We start from the raw sequence: 22,619 nt of genomic DNA, 5'->3' as shown, positions 1-22,619 counted from the left end.
GCCATCTTTGGGCTGCGATCTTTGGGCTATATGTTCCTCAGTGAACTCTCTCCCCTCTGCCTCTTAGAATCACTCATTCTCTTTACTAAAGAACCACTTTTTGTATGAAACCTTTCCAGATTCCCACAGCTTCTAGCAGCTGTTCCTCTTATAAACAAACCGAAATACTTTTATTTTGTATGTACTAGGTTCCCCCTACCCACCCAAGAAAATGTAAACTCCTGGAGGGGAGAGACTCTTATTTTTGTTTTTGTTCTTCTAGAGCCTGACATAGTACCTGATACCTAAGAACAAAGGATAAGGACTGGACCCATAATGTCTTTGATATAGGGAAATATTATAACTAAAAAGAGTATTATTTGAATTTCTTTTATTTATCACTCATTTATTCTATAATTATAATTAGAAAAATTATCTTCACTTTCTTCTAAACCTAGCCAAAAAATGATAGTGTGGTAATGGACAATGGTACTGCGACAGTCTACCCAGGATCTAGAATAACAATTGCATACACAAAGACGTCAAAGACAGCCAGCAGCCATCTTGCAACACTCCTGAGTGCACAGAGACCAAAATAAAATGAAACTAGGAATATTCGATAATATAAAATAAAAATACAATAAACCACAGATGATGTTAAGCATACAGCCAACAGGCATCTCTTTATATAGTTTAATGTATAAAAAAGTATATATAAAAGTTTATATAAATAAATAGAAAGTTTTGATTTGACTTTGTTACCATTGGACTACAATTTCATCAATAATACTTTATGATAGCTAGATTCCAATCCTGGCTTCCTCTAAATTACTGGAGTGATCCTATGGCATTTAATTTTCCTGGTTCAGTGACACAGTGGATAGAGAACAAGTGGAGTCAGGAAGTCTCCTCATCCTGAGTTCAAATCTGGTCTCAGACACTTACTTAGTATATTGGTGACCCTGTCCTATTTGCCTCAGTTTCCTCATTTGTAAGATTATCTAGAAAAGGAAACAGCAAATCTGTCTAATATCTTTGCCAAGAAAACCGTAAGTGGGATAATGAAAAGTTGGAGAAGACTGAACAACAACTAAGTAAGTTTCCCTCAGCTTTGGTTTATTCATCTATTTAGGTGGTTGAGCTAGGTACTACTTTGGTTACTTACAATTGTAAAATGTGATTCAGTATAATTCAGTTTTATAATCTCTTAAGAGGAAAGATGAAATCTTCATGATCTATAAGATTCTTTCTGACTCTTGTCAATCAATAATTCACACAGTGACTACCAAAATCTTTCAAAGAGGAATGAAAAGTTGAATGTTGAATCTACTACCATAAACTAAAAGATACATTAGGTTTTTTTTTTTTTTTTTTTTTTTTTAAGACTACACATATTAAGAAATAGAGGGAATTAAAAGAAAGTAGTGGGGCTCTCATTTGAAGCAAAACTCAAATCCACAGAAACAGTATTGAGATCACACTGATAAACAGAAGAAATTTATTCATGTTGTTTTTCAAAAGGTTACAGAAAATAAAAGAAACAGAAAGAAGTGGGTCAGCAGTATTCAAGGGGGAAAAATACTTCAAATTGCATCTTCTGCAACAAAAAGGCAATATTTTTTACCCTGTTGAGATGGTAGAAAATGGTGCAGGGGTTGTTTGAATTTTTATAGGAAAAATGACAATTACAATAAAAGTAAATGATTATATATGACTGGAATAAATTAGGGCATTATTTGTGAGGAAAATGTTAGCTGTGGAAAAGAGGAAATTCAAACCTAAAGGTGATCTTGGTATAATACAAATCAGGCAATTTTATTACACAGAATACAACAGAGGAAAGAAAGACTGGAATAAAACAAAGTATTTTATTAGTCTAACAGAAATCCAATATAAAATATAATTTATTCTTTAATTTAGTAAACACTCAAAATGAATGATGAAATAAATTTTAATAAATTAAAAGAACAGAATTCACAATTTTAATTTAGTTCCTGTCAATGTCCACAGAGAATATTTTCCCTTTGTTAAGTACTTATATATGGAACCCCAAACCTATTTCTGAGACTTTGCTCAAAACCCAGCAAACAAAAACAATTTGGAAAAGAGCTGTCTAGAGGCTAGGGATTCAAGGAGGATCTTAATTTCTTTCCTTTTTTTTTGGTTTTTATTTTCATTTATTTACTTTTTTTGGTATAGCAATGGATCAATTTGTTTTGTTTTACATGACTAATACGGAAATTTTTTTAATTAAATCTTTTTATTTTCAAAACATGTGCATGGATAATTTTCAGTATTCACCCTTGCAAAACTTTATGTTCCATATTTTTCCCTTCCCTTCCCTCCCCTACGTGATGCTATATTGGCATGTAATCTAATATGTTAAATATGTACAATTCTTCTATACATATTTCCACAAATATGCTACACAAGAAAAATCAGATCAAAAAGGAAAAAAAAATAAGGAAAAAAAACCCCAAAATGCAAGCAACAACAAAAAAAGTGAAGATGCTACATTGTGATCCAAAGTCTGTTGGGGATTCTTACTTTCAAGATCCTTGGATTGCCATAAAAATGAAATTAGAACAAGAATAAAAGCTATGTAGAATAAGCCAAAACTCTTCACTCTGAAGGTCCACATTTCTGTCTTTCTCACATATATCTACCACCAAAAACAACTACCAATTTTTCTAGGTGTAGTTAGGCCAGCATAAGATTTTCCTGTCTCTTTACTTCAACAAAAAACCATATAATAAACATTAATTAAGCCCCTATAAGTTATACTGTGATAAGAGGTTTATCCTAATTTCTTAATTATATTTTTAAATTTGTCTCAATGTTTTTGTTTGTTTGTTTTAATATTCCCATCTTAAAATCTACTCTATTATATAGAAGAATGTAGGTCCTTGTTTCAATATGTATTCCATCATTCAGTTCATCTATTGCTGCTAAAAAGACAAATTCAATGTGATGTTTGTTTTCATTAGAAGAATTTCTCTTTTATCTCAATCCACTTTTAGAGACCAGAGAGATATAGTAGTTAAATACAGGTGGTGTCAGAAGAGACAGATAACAAAATATTTGATAAATGGTATCATTACTTCTTCATCTATAAATAATGGAAGCACTGAAATATAGAAAAGAAATTAAAATGAGTAATAAAAATTCATGCCTATTTTTTATGATTCCATAAAAATTAAACAGCTTAAACTTGATTTTAAATCACTTAAAGAAAACTGAGGACAACTAATAAAATCATGGAATCTTTACAACTTAAGACAAACATTTGGCTGCTTTTGTGATACCTAATAAAAGATATATTTGTCATTCTTCATGCAACTGAATTGAATATTCTTTACTTATATATCTCACAATTATTTGACTATACTAGTTTAAACAACGAGGGAGGTAAAATTCTTTGTAGCAATGCAGTCAGTCAAGCCAGATATTACTTGTCTTCTATACATTAACTCACCTAAATGACATCTGGCAGTTTATGAAACATCCTTGCCTTATGAGTTTGTCTGATGCTGTAAATTTCAGCCAGTCCAGCTTTTGAGAAATGCTAATAATGAAAACTCATCAAAGAACCACCATAATTCTTATGGCTGACTAGATGGATGCATTTCTGGCTACTCAAAATTAATGGCAGATCCTAGGGCCCTATAAGAACAGCTGTCACTAAGAAATATATTTGTGAACAAATAAGCAATGCTCCTCTAAGTTTGATTTGTTATAGGCATAAAACAACAATTCTTCAGAACAAACTAGACTGATTATTAATGGAAGAATGGTTGAGCTTTCTGCATTTAATAAGGTAATTTGAGGTCTGACTTTATCTAGAAAGGGTAAAGGTAATGTTGTAGGATCTGGTTGATACAGTTGGCAAACATGGCCAAGAGAATATCAATGCTTTTCACAGAGGTCAAGTACATTGTCTTTTCTATTTAGGATCTCAAGTATGAGATTTTCCTAAATTCATAACTCTTAACTGGAGCTTCATTTGCTCTGAACAAGGTACAGTGGGGATGAAAATTACAACCTCTTCTCTCTGAAATCATCTTTGAATGACCTTCAATCTGGATCATTTTGCAGTATACATATGTTTAAGGATGAGACATTATGCATACTGCAATACTTGAAAAATTGGGAAATATATTAATTCTATAAACCAGAATTTTGCATTAAGGGTAAGATGAAAATTTAAGAATAATGGTAGTTAATTTTTCTCTTTCTTTTTTCTTTTTACTCTAACTATTCCTCTTGACGGAAAATCCCATATCATTACCTTTATCAGAATGACTTCTAAAAAGTTCTACTAGAGCAATCAGGAAAACTGAGTGTTCTAAAGATTACAGAGTCATGGAAAGAAAGTACAGATGATACTGGGGGAAATAAATTACAGAATGGGAAAACAGGTGACCTGAGTTTGAATTCTGGATGTGCCACTAACTAGCTGAATTATTCTGGGCAAGTCATTCATCCTCATAAGGCTTGTATGAGGTTGGAAAAGAGCAGGGATTCTTAAAATGAAATTCATGTCCTTAAAACATTTTTTTTGGTAACTATGTTTCATTTACAGTCTTCTGTATTTTGTGCTTTTAAAAATATTTTGATAAAGAATCGATCCATAGGCTTCACCAGAATGCTAAAGGTGTCCAGAACACAAAAAAAGATTTGTATTAGGTGAATGAATTTTGAAGAGACATATATTAATTACCTACTACATATAAGGCACAGTCATAAGAGCAAAGGATCAATAAATCAATATGTATTTATGAAGGACCTACTATATACCTGGGGCTATGCTAGATGCTAGGGATATAAATACAATCAATGAATATAACATCTTACAGATTTGTCTTCTAGCTTTAAAAGTCTATCAATTTACACATGGTTGTAAAATTCCATTGTTAGTTGTTGAGGAAAACTTGAAGAGAGGTGAAATTTTACAATCTTAAGTTAATTTTATATCCTACCTTTTGTCTTTCCAATTTGTCCTTTCATAAATGGAATACATTCAGTTCTCATAGAACAGAAAGGGTTAATAATCATCTTTTTGATATTGAGGTGATTCTATTCTAAGCTATATGACTTCAAAAATAAATTCTGATTAATAGTTTTAAAGATTAACTGATGTTCAGAATAGAAATATGGCCGATAGTCTGGCAACCTGTATCTGTCAATGTGTCTCCATCATGGCAGGGAAATGCTGGAATAGGTGGTACATACTGGTTAAAGAGCTGTTCCTTGCATTATTATTATTGTTATTATGATTAATTAGCATAATTAAAAGTAATGTCATATTTTATATGGTTCACTAAAATTCATAATATTCTAATATTCTGTTAGACCTGTGATCCCATTGATGTAAGTACTCCTTCTATAGACAGAGGAATGCTTTTTTTTTTTTTGCTGAGACAACTGGGGTTAAGTAACTTGCCCAGGGTCACACAGACAGGAAGTGTTAAATATCCAAGGCCAAATTTGAACTCAAGTCCTCCTGACTTCAAGGTGCTCTATCTACTACACCAATCAGCTGCCAATCAAAAAACAAGATAGTGGGGGAAAAAATATATTACCTGAATCATTTAATGTTGAAAAATTGAGAGGCATGTTAAATGGATTTATAGATTATAGAAGGATTTATAACCAAATTTAGAAATCATAGGATTATACTAGAGAACTAGCAAGAGATATTATGGGTACATCCTTAATTTTTTGAGGTTATTTTAGAGGGAAACTATGCTATCTCACAAAATTCCCCTCGACATTATAGACAGAGAGAGAAGATTGGGCTGAATATTTTACTGATCTCAGTTGACTCTCATATGAATTATATAATAACCGTTTCAACTGAATATAGAGACCCTAGTTGCATTTCTCCCTATAAAGCTGAAAATCAGCAACTATTTCATCTCATGAACAACAACAACAACAACAAAATGGAACTTAAGGATACTTGATGGTTAAGGTGAAAAGGTAAGTCCATAGAGAGAACAGAATCCCTACATATTTATTCTAACTGCAGGCCCTGACTGCCAGTCAATAAGACTTTAAGGAAACCTGTTTATTCCTCAGTATTCTGACAATAGTTTAAGTTTGATCACATGGCTACTTAAAAACAAAATAAAATAAAAGTATATAAATCAAGGGGAGAAGCAGCACACAGCTTATTCACTGAATGTTCTCAGTAGTTATGGCTGATAGATTTATGTTGTATACTGGGTAGATTTGTACTTTTTATATTAAAATTAGAATGTTATTTGTAAAACTATTTAGAATGTACTTAAAAGACAGATGGTGAGTTTTTCTCTACAGCTACTGCAAGGGTGATAACCATTTATTTTGTACTGCTTTGGGAGAAATTATGTGACAAATGCAAAAAAGTGAGAAATGATTCTATCTCTATAAATGAAACAAACTGAAAGTCAAACAAACTAAATAATCTCTTGTTCAACTCTCACTCCTGTTAATAGTATTAAGTAACTAATGTGTTTGGTAGTTTATAAAATAAGATTTCATTTCAAATTTTAATTTGTATCAAGCAAACAAATACCAGCTTTTACATTACTATCTTTTGATTAACTCTTTCCAACTCAAGAACATATCCCCTTTTGACATTTAGGAACTTCCCTGACTTGATATATTTTCTGTGACTTTAATAGCTTTGCTCCCTATTCCGGCCAAGTAAACATGGCCCAGAACATCCTTAATAATAATGTATTGTTAGGATTCATGTAGCACTTATAGCTGTAGAATTCTATTTTATTGAAGTGATCCATTTTCACAATTCTGCAAATTGGGAGATCATAAACCACCTTACTCTCTACCCAATAAAAGCCTATTCTTTAAAAAATAAGAAGAAAAAGGGGGTAGGGGGAGAAGATTTATATTTTACAATCTTTATTACTCACTTCCAATAATTAACTCCCAAAGTTAGCAATTCTTTTTAATTGAGAGATTATGCAGTTTGTTCTAACCCTGTGCCTTGACCCTAATGGACAATTAATAAATGCCTCTTATTAGAAGTAAGCTGGCTGTATTCACATTGAGGAAAGTACTCTAGCCTTACCATAAATGTAGAACAAAGGTTTGAAAAAAAGAATGAACACTTCTGAACCTACAAAGCTGTCAGCATTGTGATGACCTACTTACACCTCAGCCTGCTGCAATGCTGTGTTATTTTATAAAAAACAAAACAAAAACAGACATCTAGTCAAATTTTAAAAGGACAGGGGACAACAAGTTTGTCTTTTTTAATACAGAATGATAAAATGTAATTTTTTTAAAGAAGAGTTTGTTCTTTTAGTTTTATTAACTAAGGGCACTTTAAGATTGTAGTAATTATTCAAAAAAGGTAGATATTTTAATATATAAACTACAATTGGAAGTTCCATTTTATAAAGGAGAGTAGGGAAATTGGTTCTCTCTTTGAACACACAACTCGGCTAATATTGATTAAAATTAAAAAGTACTAAGAAGCCTCTGCTGTTCTCAAGAGAATCACAGACATAAAGTTTTCATACAGAAAAAGACCACTGGGAAAATTACTTGCATGATGAATTCTCAAAGGATATGATATTTAGCAGATGCGGAGTAATACTCAACACATTTCATCTGGTGTTCTCACAGCTTTTTTGTAAACAAGCAATGGAATTATCATTTTACAGGGTGAAAACTGTGAAATTTGGGCCTTAACTTTGTTCACAATTTCATTGGAAGATAATAGTGCATTGAGAATGAAACCCACCAGGAGTCATTATTTTGCATGACATGAAAGCACATTAACAAAGATTTAAAAACAAATCAAAATAAAAATTTGGACTTTTTATCAGGAACAAGAGATTGAACTGGATTACATAGTGAACTCTCAATCCGAATGATGACAGTGGGTCAACACTGTAGAAGTAATCTATCCTCAAGAAGTGCTTACAGAGTGAGGGCAGAGGGATACTTTTCTTTAGGAACTTGTCCATGGGAATGAACCTACTGACTGACTCTTCTAGATTATATATAAAAGCACATCTAAAAATTAACTTTTTTTTTTTTTTTTTTTTTTTTTGGCTGAGGCAGTTGGGATTAAGTGACTTGCCCAGGGTCACACAGGTAGGAAGTGTTAAGTGTCTGAAGCCAAATTTGAACTCAGGTCCTTCTGACTTCAGGGCCGGTGTTCTATCCAGGTCATCTAGCTGCCCCCAAATCAACTACTTTAAAATAGAAATACCATTTGTATTTGCAGAATCAGGCCCATGAATAAGGTATTTTCCATAGAAATTCTCAGAAATCCATTTCTTTGATAACTATCTATCCAATACTGATTGGTTCATTATTTCATGTTAGTTAGTGTGGTGGTATAAGTAACTTTCTCCTAGTGAAGAGGTGTTAAAACTTAATTAGAATAATACATAGAGATCCCTAAGGACAGTATACTGATTTAGAAAACCATACATACTATGACCTATTGTTCCTATTTAGTTTGTTAAATAATATCCAATTACATTTTAATCTGGTATTTGACATCACTGAGCTACTTAACAGGTAGGAAAATATGGAGAAACAATTGTTTAATTTCTTAGGAACCCTTCTGGTCCTAAAGAATAAATGTTATGAAATTGATGGTACTAAATTTCTTTTTTTTTTTTTTTTTTTAGTATTAAATCTGAGTGTCTTTTATTTGTGAAAATCATCCATTATCACATTTAAAATTCTTTTTTTTTAATTTTATTTTTTTAAATTTTTTATTTAATAGCCTTTTATTTACAGGATATATGCATGGGTAATTTTACAGCATTAACAATTGCCAAACCTCTTGTTCCAATTTTTCACCTCTTACCCCCCTACCCCCTCCCCTAGATGGCAGGATGACCAGTAGATGTTAAATATATTAAAATATAAATTAGATACACAATAAGTATACATGACCAAAACGTTATTTTGCTGTACAAAAAGAATCAGATTCTGAAATATTGGTACTAAATTTCTTAACTGAAGAACTCCATAGTTGGTTTTCCCTAATTATTAAACTTTAATAAATTAAATGGATCTTTGAAATCTTTTGGAGTTCAGACAATGGAGATTTTATAGAGGGTTCCTGAATTTGTTTCAATGTTCTGATAGTTTTGGTTTAATAAAAATGATTTCCTTTTTTAATCTTAGGTCTTTTATCCACTTGAAAATCTACCAGAAAAAATCTACCAGTCCATAAGCTTCACCAGATTGACAGAGGTCCATGACATGAACTTCTAAGCCAGTTTGGCAGTTTGGCATAGTGTTCTATAAAGAGATCTGTGAATTGGAAACTGCCTTATAATTATATAAAAATAGTGTAATTTCTATAAAGTTTTAGCATTTTCTTACAATACCTCTGTATCTTAATCCAATTTTTTAGATGAGGAAACTGAGGCTCCAGCAGCTAGATAATGTCAGAAATGCGATTTTAAAAATTCATTCAAATCAGCATCAACTAGATATAGTCCACTACAAAAGAACTGAAAGGTACTGTTATAAGTTCTGCCTCCCACTGTTTGTAACATGTCAACCAACCACTGTCTTAGGAAGCTGAACATACAGAGCATGAAGGCAGCATGGAAACAAGGAAATGGACAGTAGCTTCTGAAGAACAGTCGGTAGGCCATAGTTGTTGAATCACAGAATATATACATGGAGAGAAAAAAGTATAAGAATATTAGTGAGATGGGAAGGGGCTAGGTCATAAAGAAATTTTAATGTCAAATAGAGGAAGTTATCTTTGAGCACTAACCTCACTTTGAGCTAGTGGAACTCACTGAGCCACAAGAGTGATATTAGATTCACATATTGGAAAAATCACCCAATAGACAAACAGTCAAAGGAAGTGAACAGCTTTCTAAGAAAAAATAACAATATGAAAAAATGTTCCAAATTACAAATAAAGAAATGAAAATTAAAACAACTCTCAGAGGTCCTACTTCATATTCACTCAGGCAGCATGAAACTGTGATTACTGAGTCTACTATAAATCTATTACTAAGGCAAGGCAATTCTTTTATATCTCTCTGACGGACTTGCTCTTCCAATCATAATATATATTCCAATTCTTTCCTTCTCTCCTCAAGGTACTCCTGACACCATCTTTTCCCACCTTCTCAGCTGAGGATCTCACTTCATAATGACTGAAAAAATTGAAACCACTAGATCAAAGCTCTTTCTTTCCTCCCCCTAATCTCACATCACTTGGATGTCTGTCCCCATCAACTTTTCCTTCACCTCATTCTCTTATGAAGAAGTGGTACTTCTCCTTGCCAAGAGCAAACTGTTCTGTAATACATATCTGATTCTAACTCTATCCCCCTTCTCCAAAAGACTGCTTTTTATGCTTCCCTACTATCTCTAATCTTTAATATTTCTCAATTTACTGGCTCCTTTCCTGGGCCTACAAAACACCTATGTCTCCTAAGCCTTGAGAATCCTCTTTTTTTTAATCCTGCCATTTCTGCCATTTCTCATTTTTGACTAAATTGTCTCCATTTTTTTCTCTAATTATAAAACCTCTGCACTCTGGCTGCTGACATCATCATATAAATGAAATTGTTCTCTCAAAAGTCATCAATGATCTTTTAATTGCCAAATCTGAAAGTATTTTCCCAATTAATATCTTTCTTGAGTTTTCTGCCCCTTTGATAATGTTGATCACCCATTTCTCTGGATACTCTTTAGGTTTTTGAGACACTGCTCATGACTCTCTTTCTCTTTCTGTGACACTCCTTCTAGTCTCCCTTGCTGCTACTCTATCTAGGTTCTCTTATCATCAAAATCATCCAAATTTCATGGATCGATGAACATGGATACTTTATCAGCTCCCATGGATTCAGTTATACAAAACTTTTCATACAAATGGTTTGCAGATTCTATATAGTCAGTCCTAAGCACTCTTCTTACCTCCAAACTCAAACTGCCACCTGTTTCTTGGATAGCTTGTAACTAGAACTCCTCTAGTATCTCCAACTCAATATGTTTAAAAACAATACTCATTAGCCTTCCCCAAAATTATCCCCTCTATTCCCAATTTTCTTATTCTTATAGAGAGCAGCATGATTCTCTTAATCATAGGAAACATTGCTGTCATCTCTAACTCCTCTTTAACCTTTACCCTATAGATCCAACCTGTGATTTTAAATGTGTGCTTGACCATGTCACCTTCCACCTTCTCAATAAACTCCAGTAAATCCCAAGGCCTCCAGGATCAAATATAAATCCTCTGTTTGGTTTATAAAGCCCTTATAACCTATCCTATGTATATAATGACTTTAACAATATAAAAGATAAGCAAAAAAGCAGCAAAACTTCGAGGAATAAAAAAAAGTGTATGTTCCAGAGATCACATAATGAAATCTACCTATTCTTCTCTTACAGAAGAGAAGTGGGAGAACAATAGGATAAATATTGTATATATCATCAGCTGTGGGTCACTATATTGTAGGCATTTACACTGGTTGGATTTATTTAATGCTTGTCTTTGAAATGAGGAGGGTTTGATCAGGAGTGAGGCGAAATTAACATGATTGTGATGTAAAAATAAAATATTAAAAAAATAACTGTGGGAAAATCAAGTTTGTGTGTGGCTTCTTCTCCTTAAGTCTTCTTCCAACTTAATGACATGGACTAAGGCTTTATCTTAATATGCCTTCCCAGTTCTTAATTTCTATCATTCAAAGTAATTTTATTTGAGTAATTATATTTGAGCACTATAGTAAACTAGGCCTTCAAACCTTTCTGGAGTGTTGTGTGTGTGTGTGTGTGTGTGTGTGTGTGTGTGTGTGTGTGTTTGGTAGGAAAAATTTCTTAATGGATGGGGAGTATACTGGATTTATATGTAATCATACCCCACCCTCCAAAATACAGTGTTTCCAAACAGTGATTTTATTTTCATAACATCTCTGATATGGTAAGTAAGCTAGTAGATAAAGGTGAAGAAATAGAAGATCAAATAGTGAAAACAGGAGATGAGAGTTGCTTTTGTCAGTCACTCAGTCAATAAGGATTCTTACATCTTCATCAAGGAAGATAACAACAATTTAGATGGGAGTAGTACCACCATTTATTTATTTATTTTGAGTGGCAGTCTGGGAAGATATCTCCTTCACTCTTAAGTATTTATTGTATTTTGCACTATTAGCAAACTGACTTATTTTAGCTGTTTGACTCTGAAACAAGACATTTGACTTTTCTGTTTTCTCACAGAGGAGTAGTCTTTATGACTTTTTCTCTCTCAATCTTTTTTCTTCTGATTTTCTCAAATCTTGGAAAGGTAAATTTTAGCCTAACAGATATCAGTCACAATTCTTTATTAATAAAATTTAACTTAGCAACAAGGTTATATTATATAGCCAGAGCAGTGGATTTAGCATTAAAGGGCGTAGGGTTCAAACGTGTATTCTCCTATTTATTATCTGCTTGTGACTCTGGGTTTCAGTTTCTTAATTTGTGAAATGATGATTTTAGAATTGATGATCTCTAAGTTATCTTTTAGTTCTAAAATCTCCAGTTCCATGAGGCTTTATCATATTATATACACTCTTTTACCAACTTGTCCTAATTGAATTTAATAAACTACTATCATTTTATTTACAAGCATTACCACTCAAAATCCATTGAATTATGTATCTACTTTAAATTTATTTATATATGATAAAGTCATAAAATGTATACATTTAGAGAAAATATTCTCTATTTTCTTTTGGAACTGTCATCCTACTTTTCTTTGGTCATATTTAGTGTATTTCTTCTGAAAGTGATGCCTACATCTATTAAAATACCAGAATAGCATCTTGCAAAGAAGAAAAGAATGAGTTTCAAGGTTTATTTCTAAGAATAAGGCTCTGTACATATCCCACATGTATATAATATTTTTGGGCTTTATAGTTAATAATACTTTGCCACTGGAAGGGCAAACTACATAAAATAACTCAATTTAACAGCCTGACTTTGATGCAGTCATATTTGGAGTCATTGCCTCTTAAAAATATAACACTATATTCAATATGTTAACTTTTTCAATTCCACTAAAGTCCTATGGAATGCTTCATTCCAAATATAGAGGTGACCCTATATTTTTGAAAACTTTGTTAGTAGAATGCCAACACTGAAAGGTTCTATCAAGTTGGAAAGGTTTTGAATATAAGTCTAGGGATGAGCTGTTGGTATACTATATGAGAACTAGCTAAGTTTTGAAATAGCTAATTATCAGAAAGTCAGTAACCTCATGATTACTTTTTTCCAAACATAACAATTCATAAAGTTAGGAAGAGAACTAATACCAACAAAATCTTAGACCTCTGAGGTATTTTTTTAGGCGACTTACTGTAGAAATAAAATAAATACTGGGTTTTATTTGAGCCAAAGATTTTCTAATATTGGAGAAATATCTTACACTGAAATCTTAGAGTAGGGAAACATTAAGTATTTTTCTGCAGTAAAACCAAAGGACCCTCTCAGTAGGTTTACTAAGTCAAAACTTTTTTCATAACACTAAGATGTTTTAATTTCTAATAGAGTAAATTAAAACAAGACATATAAATAAAAGCTCTTGTGATAAGGGGGGGAGAGTTTCTTAATAATTTTTTTTTAAATGAAAAGGCATCCTAAGAACCCAAAAGTTTGAAAACTGCTAGGTTGGACAGATAAGACTAGAAGATATATTCAATTCTAGATGTCAAGTTTTAGGAATGATATTACTTGTTAAGTAGAAAAATACTTAGAGGATGGATTATAACTGAAGAGCCACATATAGTCTAACCTCCCCATCTGACAAAAAAGGAAACAGACATAGAGAGGTAGTGATTTGCCCAATGTTACTTAAGTAATAAGTATTAGAAGTGGGACATGAATTCCTTTTCCATTATATTGGCCTGTGGGAAACCAGAATGGTAGAAAGTGAGTTTATAACATATAAAGTCAACTGAAGAACTTGGAGATATTTAGCCTGGAAAAAAGAAGACTTAAGGGACACAAGAATTTTCTTCACATATTTGGAAGAGAGAGGTATACTGCTTGATTCTAAGGTACATAACTAGGAGTCGCACATGGTATTAGATGATAAAACATTAGATAATAAACAAATTACGAACTAAGTATTTATTATAGGCTTCCTATGTAACTACTGTCTAAGATTCTGAAAATAAAAAAAGAAACAAATATAAGGGTTGTTGCCCCAAAGGAGAATGTTCTATATAGAGAAAGAAACAAGCTTTCTTTCTGGTGTATATACAAAATAACTAGAGGTCAAGTTTTGAGTGAAAATATACTAGTAACCTGGTATGGATATGGGACAAGAAGAGGCTTTCTGTAAAAAGGAGGCACTTGGGTCCAGTCTCAAAGGCAACTAGAAGTTCCAAGAGGCCGAAGTGAGGAAAAAGACAATCAGGACAAAGGAAAAGGTGCAAAGAGGCAAATTGAGACCAGAAAAGACTTCTTAACAATCAACAATCTATCATCCTAAATCTTCAAGCAAGACATTGCTCTAAGATACTCTAAATCTCTGGTATATTCTTTTTAATGCATGTGTAATATATCAATTGGATTTGATGAACACTGAGATCTCTTTTAACTTTAAAATCTTTTGATATTAAAAACTTAGGTAAACTATTTTCTCTTTAGTACAAACCATACTATTTGATGGAGAGGGCAAAGGAAAAAAATCTCTCTTATGGCTAGATTCTATTAATAGGGGTGTCAGGGAAAATATGTAATAGAAAAACAAAGTTTAAAACACGTGAAAAATTAAAGAGACTTACAGGAAGGATATTCTAAACTCACTCAATTTTACAATAGTCTCTAAATTTTTACTTTGAAGATGTTATAACTGAACATGTTAGAAACAACAATGGGAGAGAGAAATTTGGAGGAGCAAAACTGTCTTTGCAGAGTGTATATTGAAGTCCAATGTGAAAAACAAATGCCAGCTACAAGTTGATCATTAAGAAAGAGGCAGGATTGATAAGTATTCAGGAACTCAACTGATTTTTACAAAGAACATTCTCAGGAGGAAGTTTTTATTACTCACCTCTGGATATTTTAACTTCAATGTTTTATGCATTTCGCGAAAACGACTATAACGCCTGAACACGGTCCATGTCTCATCTAGGACAGTAATCTATTAGTGAGGAAAATTGATTTGGAATTATATCATTCAGCAGGAAAATGAATATCACAAATATACTCTGGCTGCATGGTACACTTGGTTAATTGAATTTTTTTTTTAATTTTGAATTGGAAACAAACTTCTTCAAATATAATCCCATTTAGCTATGTAGCTAAGATGATTAAAAGATGAGCACACCATTTTAAACCACACCTTTTCTTCAGCTTATAAAATAATAGATCCAGAGATGGAAGGAATCTTAGAGTTCATATAGTCCATCCTTTTGGTTTGACCACTGAGAAAAATTAACTCTATAGATATTGGGTCACTTACCTGAGGTTATAAATGTATTTAATAACTGAGGCAAGATTTGAAGTGAAATTCGTTGTTTACAACAATCTACCATGGCACAATATACATTTTACACAAGGCAAGCCAATCCAAATCAATTGGAATGACCTTACAAATATGGCCACAATAATAATTTTATCTATTAGATATGAAAACTTGATGTCATTTTTGAAAATTTTGTCCTATAAAGAAGAAATTTTTTTAATATTGTTGATTATCCTAATCATCAAGAGATAGAGTAATAACCAACTGAGTTTAAATCCCACTTCTGAAACATATTACACATATACAATTGTGTGATCCTAGGAAAATCATGTAAACTCCCAATGAATTAGGCATTAAGAATTTATCTAGGTGGTAGGGCAGGTGCTACTGTGAATTAACATATAGTTTACTACCCTAATGAAAGCACAGGTCCAGTAGAAAAAATTTTTTTTACAAATTATTATCTTGTTGGGATTCTATTGTAGGAGGCTGGGGGAGGACTCTAGGGAGAACAAAGTGAACATTTAAAATCAGCTATGGGAGCAAAGAACATCTGGGGTGGGGAATCATTTCTGATCTTCAGGAATTTTTCATAAGACATGCAATGGAACCTAACTCTCTTTTCAATTATGTCTTGTATTACTTTGTATTTGTATTTGTAATTTGTATATGTATTTGTAATACTTTGTATTACCCTTATTTTTGTATTACCCTTAAAGAAGTGCAATGAGAATTTCCAGATTGAGCAGCCTCTCTCACCTATATTTCAGTAGATTTCTGTGTAAGTTTTGATGTAACTACAATTCAAACAAAGAATGGAAGCAGGATCCTCACCATCAGAACAAGAAGCATAGATATACTTCCTTGGAGCCCAAAGGAGAGAAAAAAGCTAAAAAGTACGACAATGGTATCTGACTAACACTGCCATCAGTGCTTGTGACACAGGACATCTAAAAAGTGAGACTTTCTTAACAATAGGATTTTTTAAATTCTTCATTGTGGCACAACATTGCATAGAGATTCAAGGAAGTCTCTTATATGCTGAATTCTGATGGAACTGAATATTATCACTTCAATATGCTAGTTTAACTGAATCATGAATAATTGAATTTGTGTTCTTTTTTCCTTTCACAAAATAATTAAAATATAATCAGTCTTAATAATATCTTAAATGATAAACAAGTTAAAGGTGTTCACAGTCAAAAAGCTCATAGGGAAACAGTGGGCATAAGTATTATGAGATAAAATTATTATTTTCCATGTGGCAAATACTTCAGTCTTCATGTATTCTTTAAAATAAAAAAGCAATTTCTCATGGATATTGTGTTATCTTGTTCTTATTTTGTGTCTCATAATACTAAAAAGAATTTGGATATCCATTGAATTGATGGCATGAATTTTTTACAAACTTAATCAGTACAGAAAATGGTGTAGTAACACAGGACATAAGGTATATTCATAACAGAACATAAGCAAACTCTTCAGGTTGAAAAGATTTAAATGAAAATTTGTCAAATTTTTAGCTTTTAATATCATGCACTTAGGTTAAAGAGAGTCATATTAAAAACATAGAATCAACTTTTTAAAAAACTTTAAAAATAAATTCCACAAAGCCAAGTGGAGACAGTGTAAAATTTAGAGTTAGAATTTAAAGGATCTTGGGTTTGAATCTCAAATGTGCCACTTATTACTTGTGTAAAATTGAATCAGTCTCTTAATTTCAATAAGCTCCATTTCTTCAACTGCTGACAAGGTTGAACTAGATAACCAAAAATTAATGACATGTAAACTTGATGTTCATTCATGAGCAAAGATTATAAGGGAACAGAAGAAAAAATGAAAATACCTTTATATGAAGTTGCACTGAGTGCTTCTTCCTCCTCTTCAAAAAAGATAAAAAGAAAAAACAAAGCAACCCCAAAATCTCTAAATCATTTTAGAGCTATTACAGTTTTAGGAAATGACAATTTTATTGCTGCCTTTCTCGTTCACAAGTTTCAGAAACAATACAAAATCTTCAATTTGAAGCAAACAAACAAAAAAAGTGGGGGTGAAGAATACATTAAGTACAACTTTGCATCATATAAGGTATGTCTGTGGGGTGAGGAGGGGAAAGAGATGATCAACACACCAAATTAATCAGCTTAAAACACTCAATTATTTTTCTCTATAAAAAATGTGAAGCCTCATTGTTGCAAATCTGTAAGTAGCAAATTCATTACTTCTTCCTTCTTAGAATCGCTTTGTTGATTAAAAAAAAAAAATCTTTCCTGTCTCCAAAATGATCAACTGCTACTTAGATATCACAAATATTTCCATATGATAGACTGCTTTTCCTTATATGCAATTCACATCTGAATGCTCTTTATGGACACTTTTTTTTTTTTTTTATGACTGCAAGAAGAACCATGAGTATTCATTTGATTAGATATAACTGATCAAGGAGGATTCAAACACTTTGACTGACTGAATAGTTTTCATCCAAACAAGAAAAAAAAGCCCACAAAACTCTATTTACCCCACTTTAAAATCATTCCTAAATCAACAAATATCTTCTGCTAAATATTACTATTTTACGCCTTTTACAAGTGAATCTGACTATATAAAATACTAATTCAGGTATTTAGTCCTACATATACAAAGAAAGTTTCCTAATTTAATGTACTATGATAAAAGTACATTTAAAAATGATTTAATCTCACAACTTTTAATTTTTGAATTATTTTAAGTCAATAAAACCCATTTATAAAATGAGTCAGGGAGCATAACATATTTATTTATCAGTTTCCTAGATTGTATCAAGTTTTAATATTCTGCATATGTACTTTACTATATGGAGAGATTATATATAATTATAACATATAGCTAAAAATGTAGGGGAATATGATTAACAGAAGGCTATGTGAATTCTTGTTAGGGACAATGAGATCTACATATGAGATATCATATTCAGCTGGAAAATATACTGAAAAACTAAATCAAATCCATATGTTACTGTCCTAGGCAGTGAATGTATCGTCTTCAAGATACTGGAGATAAGAAAAAGCACATGTTCAGAGAAGAGGAGATTTTTTCTTCTTGGAAAAGGGATGTACTAGAGAAGGTGAAGGGAAGAATATGAAAGTTATTTTCAAATATAGGATGTCTCAAGACTTACAGTACTCAAGTCTTACAAGACTTTTAAATGTAAACCTTAAATTAATTTTAAATCAACATTTCATTAAGATTTGTGGTATACCATGCATATGAAAAGCTTTAATGTAAGAGAAGGATGTGACTTATTCTTTGTAATTCCACAGGGCAAAGCTAAAACCACACATTACAAGGAGCCAGATTATGGCTCAATAAAAGAACTTTCTCTTGATATTGTATGAAAATGGAATAGGCTACCTTAGGAATCAGTGAACTCTCCATCATTGAAACTCTGGGCAATGATACAATCTAGACTGATTCTGGTTAAAAGAAAGCATTTAGTAGATGACATTGAACAGTGTGACATGGTAGAAAAAAACACTAGCCTGGGAGTCAGGATTGAGGCTCTGGTCCTACCTATTTTAATAATAAAAGAGTTATGTGACCTTGAATAAATCATTCTTTCAACTGTCTCATCAATCAAATCAAAAGTTCTTCGAGTTCAATTCTAAACCACTAGACAAACATTTAGTAAACACTAACGTACTAGACATTAGACTAGGTGCTGGGGATACAAGGATAGAAATAAACTGTTAAACTGTTTACTTAAGGGAAACAATACACAGACAATTAAACGCAAAATATATTCAAAATTAATACAAAACTATCTTAAGAGTAGGAGTATTAACTAGAAAGCTTGAAAAGTACTCATTTAAGAGATGGCACTAGAACTATTCTTTGAAGGGAGGTTTTGATTCCAAAAGCAGAAGTGAAGCTGGAAAACAATGCAGTCATAAAGTCATAGTGCAAAGGCACATGGGATGGGAACATTATGCAATAGAAACAAATACCAGACAGGTCAGTTTGCCAGAAATGTACAATTTGTAAATGGGAGAAAACGTAAATTAGAATAAGATTGTAAAGTACTTTAACTAGCAAGCAAAGGAATTTGCATTTTATCTGAAAGTCAATAGAAAGTCAATGAAGATTCATGAACAAATTAGTAAAGAATGGAGACAGAAGATGAATTAGGAAGATCACTTAAGCAGTTGAGGAAAGAAGTTGTAAGGGTTTAAGCTAGGGAAGTAGCTAATTAGTTGGTAAGGAAATGGCTCCAAGATGTAATATGAAGACAGAATCATTAAGACATGGCAACTAATAAGATGTAGGGGAAGAGGGAGACAGCTAGGAAGAGATATATATGGATGAGGGATATGTGGGGAATGATTCTGAAGTAGTGGACCTTGTTGGCTATAAATATGGTGGTACCTGGAAAATTAGGAAGAACTGTGTATTTCAGAGATAATGAATTCCTTTTTGGATCTATTGTTGAATCTCATAAATTCAGACCTGGACTCTAATCTTAGGTGACATCATCCAATCAATCAATAATCTCTTACTGAGTACTTACAACTTACTAGGCAGAATCTAGGGTACTACTAAGTCTACAAAGAAAAAAGAACTTGTATTTGACTTCATAAGTAATGGAGAGGTGATGGGGTTGATTGTGTAGGGGTGTAACATAGGAGAGCTGTGTGGTGGATGAACTAAAATGGGGAGACTTCAGGTGGGAAAGCAGGGAATAGATGCAAAAAGTAATGAAGGCCTGTGTAGAGGGCAAGAACTCTTAAAAGGTATACTTAAGACTCAGTATGAATAATATAATCTTACAACAAGATAGTAACTCAGTGGAACTGATGAAATGATGGTTCTCTAGTTCACATATACTTAGTACTTGGCATGGTGATTTAATGGTTCTCTAGTTCACACATATTCAGTATGCTGTAATGATGTAATTGTAACAGGGTATATAAGAACTGGGGACAGGAAGTCAGAGAGAATTCAGACTGGCTCCTGGCAGACTGCTGGAGGAGACTGGGTCAGACTATGACAGGCACAGACTGTGTAAGAGACAATAAAGACTTCAGACTGTATTCTTGTCCATTCTTGTGGTTTCTACCCTGCTGAGATCAAGGCCCTTCCAGAGGACCTCCAGAAAGCTGGCCCAAACATTATTACATTTTGGTACCCAAATGTGGACGAAAGGATTCACACTCAGTAGTTCGATTGACACAATCGTAAGCTCAGTGGATAAGTCCTGGAACCCGGAAATAGGGTGAGTATAAAAACAGACAAGCAGGAAACTTTAGTAAGGGCTAAACTAGTGTTTCAGTTGAAATGGGACAAATGCTTAGAAACTTCCCCACCTCAAGGAAAGTGTGTAGAATGCATAGTTAAACTAATAAAAAAAAAACAAGATTTGATTGTAACTTGGAAGCAGATCACTGGACTCTTAGAAACATTAGAGTACATGTCTCCTTGGTTCTCTAAGGAAGAATTAGAACCAGATAAGTTGAAACTAGTGAGAGAGTAACTAACTGAATATTATAATGATCCTGATTCAATTCGTGAAGAAACATTCTATATCTGCAACATAATAGAATTGATTTTAGGGAATTACATAAATTTTAGAATAAGGAAAAATAAGAAAGAGAAGGAGGGGGATGGTACTGACAAAGCAACTGAAAAGCTTGAAAAATTAGAAAACAAAAGTTAAGTAGAGTGTTGATGAAATTAAGGAGTGTGGTGCTTCACAGCAGGAACCATTAAGGCATTTTCCCATCGCCTGACACTCCCCCTTAATTTCGCCCTCATGGGTAGAGGAAGGAGGAGAAGGGTGGGGGGTGGGAAGGGCAGTGACACAATCAATACCACCTATGCAGCAGTTTTGTCCACCCCCTATGACACAATTACAGAGGGCCCTAATTAAAGCTAAAAAGGAAGGGAAAGATACATCTGATTTAAAAATAGAAGGATACCTTGTGATTGAAGAGTTTGACTCTTCAGGTCAAGGGGGAAAAAATACACTCTGTTTAATTTGGAAATTATCAAAGATCTGAAAAAGACTTGCATTTTTTATGAGTCTACATATTCTTATGTTAAGATGTTATTACAGAATTTGGCTTATGAAATTTGAACCCCTAATGACTGGAAATCTATAACAAGGACATGTTTAGAACCTGGACAAAACTTGTGGCTTTCTGAGTATAATGAACTCTATAGAATACAAGCCCAATGAAATGGGCAACCTGGAGTTAATAAACCAATCACCTCTGATCAACTAGCAGGTTTAAGTCTTTATGCAGACACTTTAGTACAGATTAATTACCCTATAACAGCATATGAGCAAATTGATGCTCCTGCTATCAAAGCATGGGGCATCCTTGCAGGAAGACAAGATAGAGGGAAAGCCTTCACAAAAATAGCACAAGGTCCAAATGATCCCTTTACTGATTTCGTGGGACATCTGCAGACAGCTGTCATACTAACTATTGCTGAAAATGCAGCAACAGAAATTATAATAAAACAACTTGCTGAAGAAAATGCTAATAAGGTTTGTAGAAGAATTATACTAGAACTATACAAGGATAATCCTTTAGAGGAGATCATAAGATGCTGTGCCACAGTGGGCACAAATATCTTTTATAGCCAGGCTATGACGCAGACTTCCCAAGATCCGAACATGGGAAGACAGGGTCTCTTTTGGCAAGGGACGTCCAGAGAGACTCGTCAATGCTTTCAATGTGGTAAAGTAGGGCATTTGAAAGCTCAATGTTGGTATAAAGATAGAGTGAGAAAACAGGGTGGGAGAACAAGACCCAAAACCCATGTCCAAAATGCAACAAAGATATCTATTGGGCATCAGAATGTAGACTGATTTAGGGAAATAGGAGGGGGGCCCAGCTCCAGGGCCCCAGGCAAAAAACACTTGGTTTCATGATGGCAGCTAATGCGACACCCAGAGAGTCTTTGGAAGTACAGTACTCAGACATGATCAATCAGCTGAGAAGCAATCTGATGGGAGAAAGGGATTGCAATTGGGGAGAATAGAGTTGTATGCAGCTGGGACAACTGAGATATCCCTTGGAGAGGTGAAATCTATTCTTCTCGAGCCTATAGATCCCTTACCTCCAGGCACAGTAGGCTTGACTATTTCACCTTCTGAGAATGCTTACAAAACAGTGTCCATCCACACACTGACCTGGGAAAC

At 33.1% G+C, this 22,619-nt stretch overlaps 1 protein-coding gene across 5 annotated transcripts in view; it reads right to left on the bottom strand.

Annotated features, from left to right (window-relative positions):
- KIF16B (kinesin family member 16B) overlaps nt 1–22,619 on the bottom strand; it is a 340,481-nt gene that overhangs the window by 48,115 nt on the left and 269,747 nt on the right. For all 5 annotated transcript variants that reach the window (XM_031951076.1, XM_031951079.1, XM_031951077.1 and 2 more), the window contains one exon: nt 15,023–15,112. In XM_031951076.1, the coding sequence (XP_031806936.1) occupies nt 15,023–15,112 (90 nt within the window). The remainder of the gene's footprint in view (nt 1–15,022; nt 15,113–22,619) is intronic.

Source organism: Sarcophilus harrisii, chromosome 2 (assembly GCF_902635505.1).
Source record: "Sarcophilus harrisii chromosome 2, mSarHar1.11, whole genome shotgun sequence".
Classification (NCBI taxonomy): domain Eukaryota; kingdom Metazoa; phylum Chordata; class Mammalia; order Dasyuromorphia; family Dasyuridae; genus Sarcophilus; species Sarcophilus harrisii.
Note: the sequence above shows the minus strand (reverse complement) of the source record. Positions and strands in the feature narration are given on the sequence as shown.